The sequence below is a fragment of the Oncorhynchus mykiss genome, chromosome 23 (genome assembly GCF_013265735.2).
Source record: "Oncorhynchus mykiss isolate Arlee chromosome 23, USDA_OmykA_1.1, whole genome shotgun sequence".
In the NCBI taxonomy this organism is placed as follows: domain Eukaryota; kingdom Metazoa; phylum Chordata; class Actinopteri; order Salmoniformes; family Salmonidae; genus Oncorhynchus; species Oncorhynchus mykiss.
Window position 1 is genome coordinate 30,666,010 of NC_048587.1, and position 17,386 is coordinate 30,683,395.

At 40.3% G+C, this 17,386-nt stretch overlaps 1 protein-coding gene across 3 annotated transcripts; it reads left to right on the forward strand.

The window, feature by feature from the left end:
• The first annotated feature begins 534 nt into the window (after positions 1-534).
• LOC110502563 (cilia- and flagella-associated protein 36) lies at positions 535-16,715 on the forward strand. Of its 3 annotated transcripts, XM_021580686.2 has the most exons (12): positions 535-938; positions 2,860-2,924; positions 3,180-3,281; positions 8,269-8,383; positions 8,710-8,797; positions 13,639-13,795; positions 14,474-14,576; positions 14,704-14,864; positions 15,058-15,201; positions 15,296-15,370; positions 15,514-15,621; positions 15,796-16,715. In XM_021580686.2, the coding sequence occupies exons 1-12, from the start codon at positions 836-838 to the stop codon at positions 15,877-15,879; spliced, it is 1,305 nt and encodes a 434-aa protein (XP_021436361.2). In that variant the 5' UTR covers positions 535-835; the 3' UTR covers positions 15,880-16,715. The 3 variants fall into 3 exon arrangements, with proteins under 3 accessions (XP_021436361.2, XP_021436363.2, XP_021436364.2); XM_021580688.2 differs by lacking the exon at positions 15,296-15,370 and having other exon boundaries at positions 539-938; XM_021580689.2 differs by lacking the exons at positions 15,296-15,370; positions 15,514-15,621 and having other exon boundaries at positions 544-938.
• The last annotated feature ends 671 nt before the right edge of the window (positions 16,716-17,386 follow it).

Here is a 17,386-nt window from a genome sequence, read left to right on the forward strand (position 1 = left end):
AGGAATTCAAATGTTGTCTGACTAAGTGTTTTTTTTGACAGATGTATTCCTAAATATTTAACACAGTCCTTTATAGGAATATTTTCTATTTCTTTATCATCAGAGTCAAATAAACATAATATTTCACATTTACAAACATTCAGTTTTAATCCTGATGCTCATGACGTCAGAGGAAGACAATAATAACGCGTTCAAAACAACTGGGAACTCGGAAATCTCTGACTTTAAGACTTCAGTGTGTTCAAGACAGCTGGGAACTTGGGAAAAACGAGTTCCATCTGGGAAAATCGTTTGGAACAGTCATTATACCCTGAATTCCAAGTCGGGAACTAGGGCATCTTTCTAGAGCTCCGAATTTCTGACCTGAGGACCACTGACGTCATGATTTGACCTCGTTTTTTCCGAGTTCCCGGTTGTGTTGAAAGCACCATAAAAAATAATCAGTGTCATGTATAAGACTTAAGTGTCAACAATATAGAATAGAACAATATGCACACATTTCTTGTGAAAACCCCTTTCATTCTCTCTTCCAACCTTGTCAAAACCACACTCCCACTGCTCTCACTTGACGGACTGTTCTACTTGTAGAACGTAATCGGTCACCATAGGAACCGGGACCGATTAGGTGTCAACCCTTTCGAAATTCATGAGTGCGCTTTTTCAGATTTTATGCAGCTACCAAAGCATGTTACGGAGAGGGATAATAACAATGGACTAGCTTGCTAGCTAGATCTCAACAAATGTATGGATCCTTAGACTTCACTTGTGCATTGTTGTACAATTTCAGGGCTAAACTTCCTCGCCTGAAGAACATCATAGGGTGTTATTAGCCAACATGGCTGAGGACAGCGAGTGGGTTGTGGAGAGCATCGCTGGATATTTGTCAAGTCCCGAATGGGTCATACCAGTTACGGACTTCATGGAAAGCAAATGTACAGGTAAGGCCATTTATTTTATATATTTTTTTTACGATAAGGGAAATTATTAAACGGTTTATAGGACCAGGATTACACATGCTATAATCAATGCTTTGCACCCGAGTTAGCTAGCTAGCCAGCTAACTTAACGTTAGCAGGCTTTTCTGAGTACTTTAGCTAGCTAACGTTAACTGTTGTTAGATTTTACTCTCTTAATCAGTCCGTAACACTACATTTAATTGGTACATTTAGCTATACAGCCCGATACATTTGTGTGTGTGCAAAATCGTGTAAATGTTCCTTACAAGCCAGAATGTTTAATCAAATTACATTTCAACTTATTCTACTGGTTGTCTGTGCAGTTTGTCCTTCAGTTTAAGAAAACATATCCACTGGAAAGTATTGTTTACCCGATTTTTCAGAGAGCTGGTAACGTTAGGTACACGGTTCGGTTAGATTGGATATTCGGGTTTTCTCGTCAATAGCTATTGAACCAACCAAGCGTGCCATGGACAATGAAAATAGTATATTCTGAATCAGGGTGGAGAATATATATATATATATATATATATATATATATATTAATTTATTTATTTATTGATTGAAATCATGGAATGGCGTGCTTTGTTCAATAGTTTAATTGAAGTGTTGGAATAATGATTACACCAATATTTTATATACACATTAGATGGCTGACATGGGGTGCTGTTTGAAGCCACGGTGCCTCATCTTGGCACTCCCCTAACTTAAAAATATATATTTTGGAAGCTATATAAATGCATTTATTAATGTATTTTTGTTGTTTTGCCACGTATTTTATTACAGACCCCATAATGCATACTTTTAAATAATATTATGTAAGCTAAACATAAATACAAATCTATAAAAACATTATCCTTAAAGTAGGATTTTTTTGAAAGTTCTAATGTTACTGTCCCCTCTACAACAAAAAATACATGTGATTTTGTCCTTTAATTGAAATACTGTACAATTCCCTTCGTTCCTATGGAGAACTGCTTCTTCTTGGGAGTGCCAATATGGCCGACCGGTGGCTTCAAAGCCTCTCCTTGGCCAATACATAGAATCTGCAATCCAGGGTTTATAAATATCATTGGATTATACCCCAGTTCAGGTGTGTATTCATTACTGAAACCGTTTACCATTTTAAGAACCAAACAGAAGCAAATAGACCATAACATTTATTTCTATTTGACAAATTCAGATAGGTCCCGCCCTGTTTTGTTTAATTTGCATCTATTTTTAAGAACTGTTTTGGCACAGACTGAATACACCCCAGTTGTTTACATTGTTTGGAATGCATCAGTGCTTCACATGTTTGAGTGACATCAATCCAATTATTGGAAATTATAAATTAGTACTTTGATGCAAAGAAGCTAGCTAGTTAGCTAGCTAGCTAGCTAGCTAATCTGTCTGGCTCACGCTAGTTAGTTACCATTCCTTTAAGCCACTCGCTTGTGGAACTGTCACACTGTAGCAACAACGGTGCTTAACCAAAATAACAATCACCTCAGTTGCCAAACCTCCCTGTGCCAGAGGCCAGTTTTTCAAAAATGATCAGGATTTTGTATATTGGATAGGATAAAATGCATAGGAATAGAATGTGAGTCCCAATTTAAGACAATTATTTGTCTGTTCTATTAATTACATTTCTATACATGTAATTCTATATATATATATATATATATATATGTATGTAGATATATTTATATGTTTGTGTATATATAACCTAATATATTATATAACCTAACTTTTGTAATCCGATGTTAGATAGGCACACATGAAAATGTGATGGTTGTTGGTATTGTTTATTATGATGGATTAAAAAACACAGCTGCAAATCAGGAATACATAATGTCGGTAGTGTCCCCCTAGTTATTTAATTGAGATTATGCATAGTTCACCAATTTTGATTTTATTTCAGTTTTTGACGACGAAGATGAGAATAAATTGACTTATACAGATATCCATCAGCAGTACAAGCATTTGGTGAGTAGCTAGTCTTTTAGAATGGCTTGCAACATTAATATGCATTGGGTTATTGTGCAAGTTTTCTTATTTTGATTATTTAACGTTACACATGCATCTTAAATATAAATATTTTTTGATCTACAATTCCAAGTAGACCTAAATCAAAATGTGAAATGGATGAGTTAGCCTAGTAATGAAAAGTTTTTCAGTGTCTTAACATCACATGTTTTGTCTTTGGAAAACAGTGATGCAAGTAGCCACATTTATTTTCAGGTGGAGAAGTTGTTAGAAACCTACATGGAAGAGGTTGGCATCAATGAGCAGCAGTTTTTGGAGGCATGCTCCTCTCCATTCGCCAAGTCCAAAACCTTACAGGTAAGCGCAATCTTTTTCATACGCTGCCACAAATACGCAAGATACGTAGATTTAGATGAGTGTGCAGTTTTACAATGCAAGTGGTTTCAGATAACAGAACCTCTACAAACAATTGCACAGTAGGAGAGTTGTCTTTTTAATATAAGGCATATTTTTAGATATAGGATTAATGCCACTCTGCTCTGTCACTTGCTCCATCATGCCTCTTGTGATGACCAATATCTAGGGGATTTGTATGATAACGATGACATCCAATGGTTGCTGGAGATTTGCCAGCTCTTGGTCTCTTACTTTGGACTCTGGCCTTACGGAACAGGCTATATTCTGTATCTGGTCATAATTCAATAGCCTCCATCTCAGGATGATTCATTTAATGCACCATTAATGCCATATAGCCTGTTATGTATTTGTTATGGTTCAGTGAAGAACATCCCTTGGCCCCTAAAGGATTCCTGTATGTGAGGGAATTCATTAGTGATGACTTATTAATGTAATGTTACACACAGTAGCTACCTGACGTCTCAGACCTAACACCTCTAACAGTAGAGATTAGCTCTTTGACATCCCAAAGGCCTTGTTGCTTGCTGATGAAGTCAAGTGTCAATTTTCAGGTCTGCTCATAGGGATTACCTAAACTGGAAGGTAATCAAGTCATTTGGGATGATTATTGCACAGTGCAGGAAGAAGTAGTGGACAGTGCTAGTGTCCCTAAAAACGCCACTGAGGTAGCCTAATATGGGATGCTACTTTTTTTTAGGACTCCCTATTATATTGTTACTATTTAAACATGTAACTTTGGGCCATATCTTTTTATCCAATCAAACTCAAATTACCAGGTATCAGGTTTCTGAGATAAATTCAAACCGTGATTCTTCTTGCACTAGAAGTCAGCCTAGGTTATGCACATTTGGTGTGTTAGGTAAACAAACTATGTTTACAGTGTTTCTTTTTGTGCCAGAATAATCACTTATCCTGTAGACCCAGGGGCGCAACTTTGGTTTTAGAACTGGGGGGGGACATAATATTATGACTTTTTTTTGTTGCAAATCCCGCCTCTCCCATCTCCTCATTGGTTTTTAGGAGCATATACCCACATGGGTGCTTTAAAAGATGAACTGAGGTCCACATTCCAGTCCAGTTGGTAGTGGTAATGCACCTTGGTTGCCAACCGCCATATAAAGTCCAAAAAAGAAGCTTGAAGGAAGATAAATTACTATAAACGAACTTGGTTTACACTTATCTATGGATTAATTGTCGGAGTAGAGGACCATGTACATTTCAGGTAAAATAACAACCCAATGTTTATATCTCAGGACAAATTAGCTAGCAAAATCAAACTAGCTAAATTGCCATAAATGTTTAATGCTTTTCAACTTGTCCCTGAATTAATATACAGTGCCTTGCGAAAGTATTCGGCCCCCTTGAACTTTGCGACCTTTTGCCACATTTCAGGCTTCAAACATAAAGATATAAAACTGCATTTTTTTGTGAAGAATCAACAACAAGTGGGACACAATCATGAAGTGGAACGACATTTATTGGATATTTCAAACTTTTTTAACAAATCAAAAACCGAAAAATTGGGCGTGCAAAATTACAGCTGTAAGTCGCTTGGGGTATGTCTCTATCAGTTTTGCACATCGAGAGACTGACATTTTTTCCCATTCCTCCTTGCAAAACAGCTCGAGCTCAGTGAGGTTGGATGGAGAGCATTTGTGAACAGCAGTTTTCAGTTCTTTCCACAGATTCTCGATTGGATTCAGGTCTGGACTTTGACTTGGCCATTCTAACACCTGGATATGTTTATTTTTGAACCATTCCATTGTAGATTTTGCTTTATGTTTTGGATCATTGTCTTGTTGGAAGACAAATCTCCGTCCCAGTGTCAGGTCTTTTGCAGACTCCATCAGGTTTTCTTCCAGAATGGTCCTGTATTTGGCTCCATCCATCTTCCCATCAATTTTAACCATCTTCCCTGTCCCTGCTGAAGAAAAGCAGGCCCAAACCATGATGCTGCCACCACCATGTTTGACAGTGGGGATGGTGTGTTCAGCTGTGTTGCTTTTACGCCAAACATAACGTTTTGCATTGTTGCCAAAAAGTTCAATTTTGGATTCATCTGACCAGAGCACCTTCTTCCACATGTTTGGTGTGTCTCCCAGGTGGCTTGTGGCAAACTTTAAACGACACTTTTTATGGATATCTTTAAGAAATGGCTTTCTTCTTGCCACTCTTCCATAAAGGCCAGATTTGTGCAATATACGACTGATTGTTGTCCTATGGACAGAGTCTCCCACCTCAGCTGTAGATCTCTGCAGTTCATCCAGAGTGATCATGGGCCTCTTGGCTGCATCTCTGATCAGTCTTCTCCTTGTATGAGCTGAAAGTTTAGAGGGACGGCCAGGTCTTGGTAGATTTTCAGTGGTCTGATACTTCTTCCATTCCAATATTATCTCTTGCACAGTGCTCCTTGGGATGTTTAAAGCTTGGGAAATCTTTTTGTATCCAAATCCGTCTTTAAACTTCTTCACAACAGTATCTCGGACCTGCCTGGTGTGTTCCTTGTTCTTCATGATGCTCTCTGCGCTTTTAACGGACCTCTGAGACTATCACAGTGCAGGTGCATTTATACGGAGACTTGATTATACACAGGTGGATTGTATTTATCATCATTAGTCATTTAGGTCAACATTGGATCATTCAGAGATCCTCACTGAACTTCTGGAGAGAGTTTGCTGCACTGAAAGTAAAGGGGCTGAATAATTTTGCACACCCAATTTTTCAGTTTTTGATTTGTTAAAAAAGTTTGAAATATCCAATAAATGTCGTTCCACTTCATGATTGTGTCCCACTTGTTGTTGATTCTTCACAAAAAAATACAGTTTTATATCTTTATGTTTGAAGCCTGAAATGTGGCAAAAGGTCGCAAAGTTCAAGGGGGCCGAATACTTTCACAATGCACTGTAGGTAGACAATAAATGTGGCTCAATTCACAGTTGTTTCAGAGTCCCACAATAAGAGCTACAACGCTAATGTTCTCTGGGTGTCACTGAGTAGACTGATACCCCATGTCATTGATCCACAATCCATAGGTAAGGCTGTACAGTGACATTTGTATGACCACAATGCAATTCTAAAGTATAATACATCCAGTGTGATTTCAACAGATTTGTCAAATTGACAAATTATTGTCTTTTGTTGATTTCATATAACAACATTCCAACCTCGTTTAGCATAATCTATTCAATTATGGCATAATTCTGCTATTTGTATTTATTAGCATCACTGTCAATGACATACTTTTATTTAGAAGGCTAACCGCAAAGTCCACTATTGTGGCTAATCCTTATTGTGGCTAGCTTTACATAGATGGGTCCGACCACCATTAAGCAAATAAGAACAGTCTTATAAATTAGGGTTATTTTAGATGATGACACCAAGCTATATAGTTAGCTAGATAACTATAGCTACTGAAACAGATTATGTCGTTTCGCTATGTTTTTGGGGAAGAACATTGTTTGCATCCATGAGCTAGCTAGCTTTCCTTTATGACCAGCACTGTAATGTGTAATAACTACGTAAAAAATGAATGAACGCGTTAAATTATTATGTGACGTGCAGTCATATTCAGGTCCTGATTGGTCAACAAGCATATTTGACACGTCAAATAGTGTTATTTGACATGTATCTTTTTTGACACGCAAAGACCCAAACAGCGTTCCATATAAATACTGGTTGAGAATGAAATGACTGAACAAATGAACAAACAAACAGCACATCAAGTAAGTGAAAGAAATAGGTTTTGATGATGTTTTACTGGTAATGGGTATATACGTAAATGCCAACAGCATAACTTTTTGGACAGTGTGGTGTGTAACCTTTATTTAACTTGGCAAGTCAGTTAATTTACAAGGACGGCCTACCCCGGCCAAACCCGGATGACGATGGGCCAATTGGGAGCCGCCTATGGGACTCCCAATCACGGCCAGATGTGATACAGCCTGGATTCGAACTAGGGACTATAGTGACGCCTCTTGCACTGAGATGCAGTGCTTTAGAACACTGCGTCCGTGTGTGTGTGTGTGTTAACTATTTAAGTGGACTAGAATGCTTAAATGTCCGCAAAAAATGTACATATCGGTATAGTTGTATTTTTTTTTTGCAAGGAAAATATTGGATATGGTTATCCGCCAAAAATGTCATATCGGTGCATCACTAGTTTGTTTTGATATTTCAACCTGCGTGTCCTGATCGAGTCTGGTGTGGGTGGACAAAATCAACATGCGCGCGGACACGTACGCGAGCGTGCTGGTCAGTATGTAATGGTTTCCTGCAAAACATTCAAGTTCATTTACAGCCTAGATCTTCTTGAAATGCTTCCTCCTCGTCATGGACTGAGGAGCATGTCCCATCATGTTCAACTCCATGGCCAAAGAATGAATGGACCTGCATGACAATACACAATAGGAAATAGTTCCAGTACATAATAATGATGTATTCTGTTTCTCCATCTGGTGATGTTGGTTTGTGAGCATGAGACGGTTAGCTTCTGGAATTCAGGTAGACCTGATCTATGACAGGATTAGTGGGCCAGGCCTGAATTGGGTTAGTGAGATATAGGAACAGCTCAAGGGAGCTATTCCTGATGGAGAGTGTTACTTAGTCCCAGATCCAGCGGTGCCCTCTGGGACTTACCTGGGCCAGAAAAAGACATCAGGTCTGTGATAGAGAGAGAGCTAGTTTCAACCCTAACCATGCTGTTAGCCCACTGTAACAATGACAGAGCCAACTGCCAAGAGTGCACCCCCGGAGGCAGTAGAAAGTACAAGCATGATCTAGCCAAAATAGTTAGATAATGTTTAAAATTATTTGTGCTTGTTATTAACTTGTTACTAACCCCTTTTTGACTGTTTGTTCAATGTCCATCCTAATTACTGTTAGATAGGCCTAACTATTTTCTGCTCCTGTCCTGTCTACCTTGGTACAGGCTGTATTCCATCCCGTCCTGGCCACAGATGACTTCCAGATGTTCAGGGCTCTCATGGTACAGAGGAATATGGAGCTGCAGCTCCAGGCGCTGCGTGTCATTAAAGAGAGAAATGGTAGGCTTATTGGCCTTGTCAGAGTTGTCACACAACTCCCAATTAGGGTTTCAGAATCCTATAACTTTCCAAAAATGTCCAGATTTTCCAGAAGTCCTGTTTGGAGGATTCTGGATTTCCTGATTATTCTCTTGATTCTCTGAGTCTTTCAAGTGGGATTTCTGTAGAAAATATGGGAAAGTGACTTGATATTTTTGCAGCCCTAGTCCCAATGCTTGCTTACCATACCTGCTTATATTCTACATTCACACACACACTATGGTACTGATGAGCCTACACTTTCTAAAACGACACCAATTAAACCGTTTCTTCTAATGTTTGCGTAGGCGCTCTACCTGAGTGTCTCACAGATGGAGCAGATGTGATGAGTGAGCTGGAGAAGCAGGAGCTGAGGATTCTTCAGGAGGTGCTCAAGTAAGAGACATAGAACTGAGGCCTTTCCACCCAATCTCATACATGTACTGTGACTCTGTAATTTATTGATGTAATTTTATAGGAAAAGTGTTTTCATCAGGATCTCATCAATGATGTAGGCCTTTGTGTAGTTTCCTTTACTCATTGGAGCATACACAGGGCCCATAGTTTTTCCTGGGCACATCCTTAGACCTTGAAAAATCTCCAATGATGGTCTATAACCAGGGTCTGGAGGCTTTCCTGGTCAGGACATTTGGTCATGAATAACTCCTGGCTCTAAGCATTATGCTATGTATGCTAATGCACTTGGCTACAAAAGTATCCATTTTAATGTTTGTGTTCTGTACAGTGTGCTAGTGTTTTCTCTGGTTGCAAATCCAATGTCCTCTTTGGGGATCAGTGTATTTGTATTATTATGGATCCCCATTCCTGGGGTCCAGCAAAATTAATGCAGTTAAACAATTTTAAAAACATTACAGTAAATTCACAACACATTAAGTGTGTGCCCTCAGGCCACTACTCTCCTATCACATATCTACAACACAAAATCCATGTGTACGTGTGTGTATAGTGCAGTGCGTATGTTATCGTGATTGTGTCTTTTCACAGACCCCGCTGTTCAATAAGGTGTATTTTGTGTATATATATATATATATATATATATATATATATTTATTTATTTTTAAATCTGATTCTATTGCTTGCATCAGTTACCCTGATGTGGAATACAGTCCCATGTAGCCATGGCTCTATGCAGTACTGTGCGCCTCCCATAGTCTGTTCCAGACATGGGGGCTGTGAAGAGACCTCTGGTGGCATTTTCTATTTTTTTTCCACCTTTATTTAACCAGGTAGGCTAGTTGAGAACAAGTTCTCATTTACAACTGCGACCTGGCCAAGATAAAGCAAAGCAGTTCGACACATACAACAACACAGAGTTACACATGGAATAAACAAACATACAGTCAATAATACAGTAGAAAAAGTATATATACATTGTGTGCAAATGAGGTAGGATAAGAGAGGTAAAGGCAATAAATATGCCATGGTGGTGAAGTAATTACAATATAGCAATTAAACACTGGAACGGTAGATGTGCAGAAGATGAATGTGCAAGTAGAGATACTGGGGTGCAAAGGAGTAAGATAAATAAATACAGTATTGGGATGAGGTAGTTGGATGGGCTATGTACAGGTGCAGTGATCTGTGAGCTGCTCTGACAGCTGGTGCTTAAAGCTAGTGAGGGGGATATTTGTCTCCAGCTTCAGTGATTTTTGCAGTTCGTTCCAGTCATTGGCAGCAAAGAATTGGAAGGAAAGGCGGCCAAAGGAAGAATTGGCTTTGGGGGTGACCAGTGAGATATACCTGCAGGAGCGCGTGCTACGGGTGGGTGCTGCTATGGTGACCAGTGAGCTGAGATAAGGCGGGGTTTTACCTAGCAGAGACTTGTAGATGACCTGGAGCCAGTGGGTTTGGCGACGTGTATGAAGCAAGGGCCAGCCAACGAGAGCGTACAGGTCGCAGTGGTGGGTAGTATATGGGGCTTTGGTGACAAAACAGATGGCACTGTGATAGACTGCATCCAATTTGTTGAGTAGAGTGTTGGAGGCTATTTTGTAAATGACATCGCCAAAGTCGAGGAACGGTAGGATGGTCAGTTTTGCGAGGGTATGTTTGGCAGCTTGAGTGAAGGATGCTTTGTTGCGAAATAGGAAGCCGATTCTAGATTTACTTTTGAATTGGGAGATGCTTAGTGTGAGTCTGGAAGGAGAGTTTACAGTCTATCCAGACACCTAGGTATTTGTAGTTGTCCACATATTCTAAGTCAGAACCGTCCATAGTAGTGATGCTGGACGGGCGGGCAGGTGCGGGCAGCGATCGGTTGAAAAGCATGTAAAAGCATGTATTTTTGGGGTATGCATGGGTGTCCGAGCTGTGTGCTACTAGTTCAAACAGACAGCTCGGTGCATTGAACATTCAACCTCTCACAAATACAAGTAGTGATGCAGTCATTTCAGTCGCTATAGTAGCTGACGTGTATAGTGTTGAGTCATCCACATACATAGACACACTGGCTTTACTCAAAGCCAGTGGCATGTCATTAGTAAAAATTGAAAAAAGTAAGGGGCCTAGACAGCTGCCCTGGGGAATTCCCGATTCGACCTGGATTATGTCGGAGATGCTTCCATTAAAGAACACCCAATGTGTTCTTTTAGACAGGTAACTCTTTATCCACAATATAACAGGGGGTGTAAAATCCATAACACATAAGTTTTTCCAGTAGCAGATTATGATCAATAATGCCAAAAAAGCCTCACTGAAGTATAACACAAACTTAATAAGCATGGGTAACAGGCTATTTGGTCGGCTATTTGAGCCAGTAAAGGGGGCTTTACTATTCTTATGTAGGGGAATTACTTTTTTATCCCTCCAGGCCTGGGGGGGGCACACACTTTCTTTCTAGCAGGCTTAAATGAAAGATATGGCAAAAAGGTCTGTCAATATCGCCTGCTATTATCCTCAGTAATTTTCCATCCAAGTCAGATCCCGGTGGCTTGTCATTGTTGATAGACAGAAATCATTTTTTCACCTTTTCCATACATGCTTTACGAAATTCAAAATTACAATCCTTGGCTTTCATAATTTGATCAGATGTGTAGTGTCAGCGTTTGTTGCTGGAATGTCATGCCTAAATTTGCTCATCTTGCCAATAAAAAAATATTAAAGTAGTTGGCAATATCAGTGGGTTTTGTGATGAATTTCATTTAAGGTGCTCCAAAGCTTTTTACTATCATTCTTTATATAATTTATTTGTTTCATAGTATAGTTTCATCTGTGTGGCCCATCTGTGTGGCCCACACGCTCATCTGTGTGGCCCATCTGGATGAGCCTCTATAAGATTTACAATGTTCCAGAGCATGAGTTAATGTTTCTGTTCTATTAGGTACCAGGGAGAGATGACTCCAGGGACAGACCCTGGTCACTACACAATGATCCTGGTCTCTGCCTGCTGTGAATTCTTAAGTACCTTGTGACCCATTCCATACCTCTGTTGTTTGTCATATAGACTGAAGGGGAATGGACTTTGATATAAAGTGCTGTGGCTCAAACCAGCTCGTTGAGTTCTCAGTGATCACCTCCAGGGGTGATTACTGACCAGCTCCATTACTGCAATAATTAAATAAAAGTGTTTGATTGTTTTGAAGAAATCTAAAAGTCTCCTTTAGATTACAATAATTCCAACACGAGTCAACACCAGCAATCCCAGCAATGAAGGTGCAGGTAGATCAGGCACCAGTGCAGCAAAGCTATTCCTTATGTCCTATTCCTATGTCAATCTGCTCCGACCCTCTCGCAGTCATTCCTATCCACTTAGCAGCATGCCGCTGCCTTCGGTTTCTGCCACTTGTGCCATGGGACCAGCGCTGATTGGAACAGTCTTCATGCTCTTCTCATCTACTTCATTACAAGATGGAGGAGGAGAAGCAGATGGAGACAACTTCTTTGGCAGGCTAGTTCCAGGTAGCACAGGCCATTCGAATAGGGACAGATGACAAGGCGGGGAAACATTCATCAGGCACGTGCTGCGTTTTCCCCATAAATTTGTGCAGAATTGAGATTTGCTTGCTAAGTATAACCACCTCATTCCTGTAATCCTCCGCTAGCAAACAATTGCCACATTGGAACTCCGTATTGTCAATATTGTCCCGGACAAGAGCGTAATAAACAGCTTCTACAGAGTTGGAAATGTTCGTTAGCTATTCCAGGCGAAGCGGGCTCCATTGCAACTTAGCTAGGTAGTTGGTAGCAGGTGTTGACACAAACACTTATAAAACTTCGGAAACAACAGGTTGAGGCGGAGAAGGTATCAGCTTGTGAGCGGAAATGACATATGATGTATAGCCAGGAACAACACAAATACTGGTCTCACTATTTTAGTCATTCTTGAAAACCCATGTGTCTGTGTCATCATGTTTCATATTAGATAGCTGTGTAGTAAATCAGTGAGTGCCAAATCATCCAAGATTATATCTTCCTTGTTCTATAAGCCGCTCTATCTCTAATGCGATTTCTGCATTTGAAGCTAAGCGAAGTGCAGCACTAAAGGTTGTGTGTCCATAGGGAACTAAGCTCCTTAGTGTTACACTGAAATTGAGGGGTTTACACTCCATGGCAATGGAGAGAATTGTGTTTTTATCATTTTGTTTTAGGGTTGGCCCCACCCACCATTCTTTGGTCCTGATTGTCTTCTTGAAGTCTCAGAGGGACATGTTATAGATCTATGTGATGCGTCTTCATGCTTTGACTGTAAGTGGTCTAATCGGGGCATTAGATTGCTAGTTTACCCAGAGCTTTGAGATGTGCTTCACAAGAGCGAGGCCTATTTTATAGCACAGATTGTGTAGAGACCACTTGGCCTATGTTGCTCTCATATTAAGTTATGTTCTCGGCTATGCTCATCGAAAATGTTGCAACATTTTTGTGCTCTTCAAATCCTGTGTGATGGAAAGTTTCATCCTTGTTGAATTAAGCTGCTAATCAACTCAATTAAGAGATCATGATGGTGAGTGGCAGCAAGGTGATCACTAAGGACAGGAGCTTGGACTCATGCCAGCTTTGGGCCTTATAGTGTCTTTATAACACTCATACTTCAGTACTTTGTGGGTTAATGTACTGTATGTTGTTTAAGACTGGCAGTAGGCCAACCTTTATTCAACTACAAGTAACACATTCACATTCTTTGTCGTAAAGTAACCTCTCTTATCATCGGTGTTATGTGACTATCTAGGCCCAGAATAGGGGATTCATCTACTGATATCTCCCTCTATATGTTTGCACAGGATGTCAAAGGATGAATATGACCAAGAGATGGCTCTGAGACTGCAGTCAGAGGAGGAGATTGGCTCCACGTCCAGAAGCTGCTCTGATAGGCCACTTCTAGAAGCAGCCAGCATCCAGACGACCGCCTCCACTCAACAGACAAACACCACCAACAAGGTGAGTTATGAATCTAATGCTGACTCAATGGAGTGATGTAATACAAAAAGAATAAACACCAATGACTCTTTGTCTGCCTTTCTTCAGAGTGTGATAAATGTGTCCTATTTCATGTATTCAGAGCTATAGTATTTTACTGAGCTATGTAATTAAGCATCAAAGCAAAGGGGCAGTGATGAGTGCTGCAGCCAGCTGCTTACAGCCCCTGCATAGGCTACATATCATGTTATTAGATGGTCTTCGATCAGTCACATCAATCTACTAATGCAGAGCAGTACATGATCTGGCAGATATCCAGCCCTATTCAAGGACAGGTTTTTTTTTCAATCAAAGTCATCTCAGAAAGAGGCTTGTGTCCCTATAAACTCAAGCATTGACTGTAACAGTGTTTTTGCTGCATTATCATTACAATGTGGTGTTTTAGCCTGTATATTAACCTATTGCGGGGTATGTGACAACTCTTGTATGTTGCACATGCTAAGGTGGGGAACAGTGGTGGCCAACAGCCCTCTGTCGCACTGGTGAATGGCAATGCAAACCCCCCCCCACAGTTATGCAATAGCAGATTGTGCGCACTGAACTGTTAGCTGTACAACCTGAACTTTATGAAGCTCAGTATGGCATTAGAACTGGAACAGCTAGATGCAATGACATGGCTGCCCTGTGCCCTCCCTGTAGGTGAACAGTTCATCTCAGAGGAAAGAGCCTGCTGTAGCTGGAGGTGGTGGGCAGATAAGTCCAGCCAAGACCAGCACATCTGCCCTTTCTAAGTTGCCATCAGGTAATAGTACGGACTCTGTATACACTACTCTGTTCCCCTTGAAGCCTTTCCTGTAGCACATGAATGCTAAAAGGTTGAATATACTTCAGAGGGTATATGAGTAATAGATGGTTATGTGTTGATGCAGAGCGGCACAGTGCAGAGCCAAGGATCCTGCCTGCAGTGAGGGTTCCAGTGAAGGGCACCGAGCCTCCGGCTGTCTCCAGGGAGAAGGGGAGCAGCAGCCAGGCTGCAGAGGGCTGGATAGAGGAGGCACGTAAGGAGGCTGGCATCTCCAAGCCATTCACAGTGAGTCTCTCCTACTGCATATACCATACATGCCCTGACTATAAATCACTCTGAATGAAAGCCTCCGCTGGATATCTTGTGGGGAAAAAGCAACACTCAGGCAACAGTACATAGAAAGGAAACCTTGAAATGCTACATTACCAGTTTTATTGGAGACTGAGAACTGATGGATTGTGTTTCTCTGTGTGTTCAGGAGTTGTCAGCAGAGCAGCAAGAGCAACTCCAGCAAAGGGCACTGTACCTGAGGCAGCAGAGGGACAAGCTTCAGGCCATGAAAAAAGAGCAGAGACCCAAACCAGCCACACCAGAAACCCCAGCACCCACTCCCAGCACACCGGTAACATCATACCTTCTTCTATAATGTCTCTTCCTGTAAACATACGGGTAGTACTCCTCCATAAGACACACGTAACAGCTTTAATTTGTGGTAGATAATAATGCACACCTCGGCTGATGACTGCATAGCACCTGGGGTCAACTCTGGTCTTCCTATATCATTGTTTTTAGTGAGTTTCAATCCTTTCTCTTGATTTCCCCTGATATTTAGTCTCAGGTTTGTCTGTTTTCACATTCTTCCCTTTTTGAAGTTTGGATTTTCTCCTGCTCTTTATTCCCCTATCATTTTCTTTTGCTGCATTGCCAATCAAAGGACGATGGTCCCAAAATGAACGGGGGTGGTGCTAGTATAAATGAAGAGAGGGTCAATGCACCCCAGCCTGTGAGCTCTCCTTTGGGGGGACAGGAGAAGCAGCCCAAGGTGATCTGTTTGAGTGATGACATTTTGATTTCACTTTGTAGTGCTGCTGCCGTATGTGCTTCTATTCTTACTGTAGCTACAGCCCTGTGCCTGTCAATATGGCTGATATGTGCGACTTGACTAGATTTAGTGGTGCTACCGTTCAGAATTTGACTCACTTTGTTCTCTTCATAGGAGATCTCTGTCGAAGAAAAAAAGAAGTTGCAGAAAAGAAAACATCTGGCAGAAAAACTGAAAGAGGAAGTCATCAAAAAGTAAAACTGCAATATATCCCCCCCAGAGTGTAACTGTAGTCCAACTGGACCATCAATTCATTGGGAAGCTGAGATGGACTGTGCTTGTGAAGGGGCAACAGGAAATGTGCATTTGTAATGGAATGTAGTATTTCAATGGTTATTGATAGTCTTAAAGGGAATGACACATTGGTTTCCTTACCGTATAAGCAGTCTATGGGCAAGGTGACAACAATCCATGCTTTGGTTTAGTTTCCCTGGCACTGATTTGGAAATTATGCACAAACTATTCTAATATTGGTCCTATGACTTGAATATGATTTGTTCCACAAATGGTTAAATGTTAGCATGTGTTAATTGCTGTCATACCTGGTCCATAGACTGCTTACAGGGTAAGGAAACAAATTTAATTTTGTAATTTGGGTGAACTATCCCTTTGTATAATATGTGGTTTAATAAATATATTTTTAAAAAAAATGTAAATTCTGCCAGAGATCTTGTGTAATAAACCTACTGGGCTGCGACAGGTGGTTAGCATGAAAAGATGGAATTAACTATCCATGCTTGTAGATAAGATGCTCTGAGGTATACATCCTGTTAAGTGTGAATAGGCATTAGGAAATGATCAGCACACAAATATACAAACTTTACTGTATATGAAAAATGTAAGGGTTGTAGTATTAACACAATTCAGAAAAATAAGCAGGTTGTTCACACTTGTATTGCAGGTTCAAATCAATGTATATAAACCCTGGATTGCTAATGCTATGTATTGACCATTGAGAACTTTGAAGCCTCTGGTCGGCCGTATTGGCACTCCTCCATAGAATTTTGGTATTTCAATTAAATACATGTAATCTTGTCCTCTCTTTTTTAGTTGGGACACTATCTCAATTATACACTAGGGAAAATATGTATGTTTAGCTCACTATCATTTAAAAGTATTAATTAAGGTGTCTAAGAATAAATATGCCAAAAATGAATGTAGACAAATGCATTTCTAAATATTTTTTACATTTTTGAGGAACTGTAGCTTCAACACAGCACCCCCTAACAGTCATCTAGTGTAAATATAAATCATTGGTTAAATTCAACACCTCCAGATTAAAATAAAGCTAGTCACACAATGCCAGGGTCACAATCTGAAAACGTATCAAGTTTAGAATGGCGATAGTGGTAGTAAATGCACTTGTCCAAAATGTTCATGGAGACACGATCTAGACATATTTGAAATGGTTACATTTGGGCACTCAGCTGTTGTACTATCCATGCTTGTAGATGAAATGCGTTCCACCTTTCCCTGACATCTCACACTTCATCTGTCATTAGGAATGTCTATATAAAATGGCAGTAGCTGGCCTAAAACACTGCTGCTGCAATTTAGGATTTAAATATGCTCTGACCCACAGGGACTGGGCTAGCAACAAAATCAACTCAATCCATGAGTACTGAACTGGAACACTAGTATGAGAAGGGCTTGTGTCCTTTAAAAAAAGGATACATATATCTGCTGGAAGAATGACTTCTCTTAA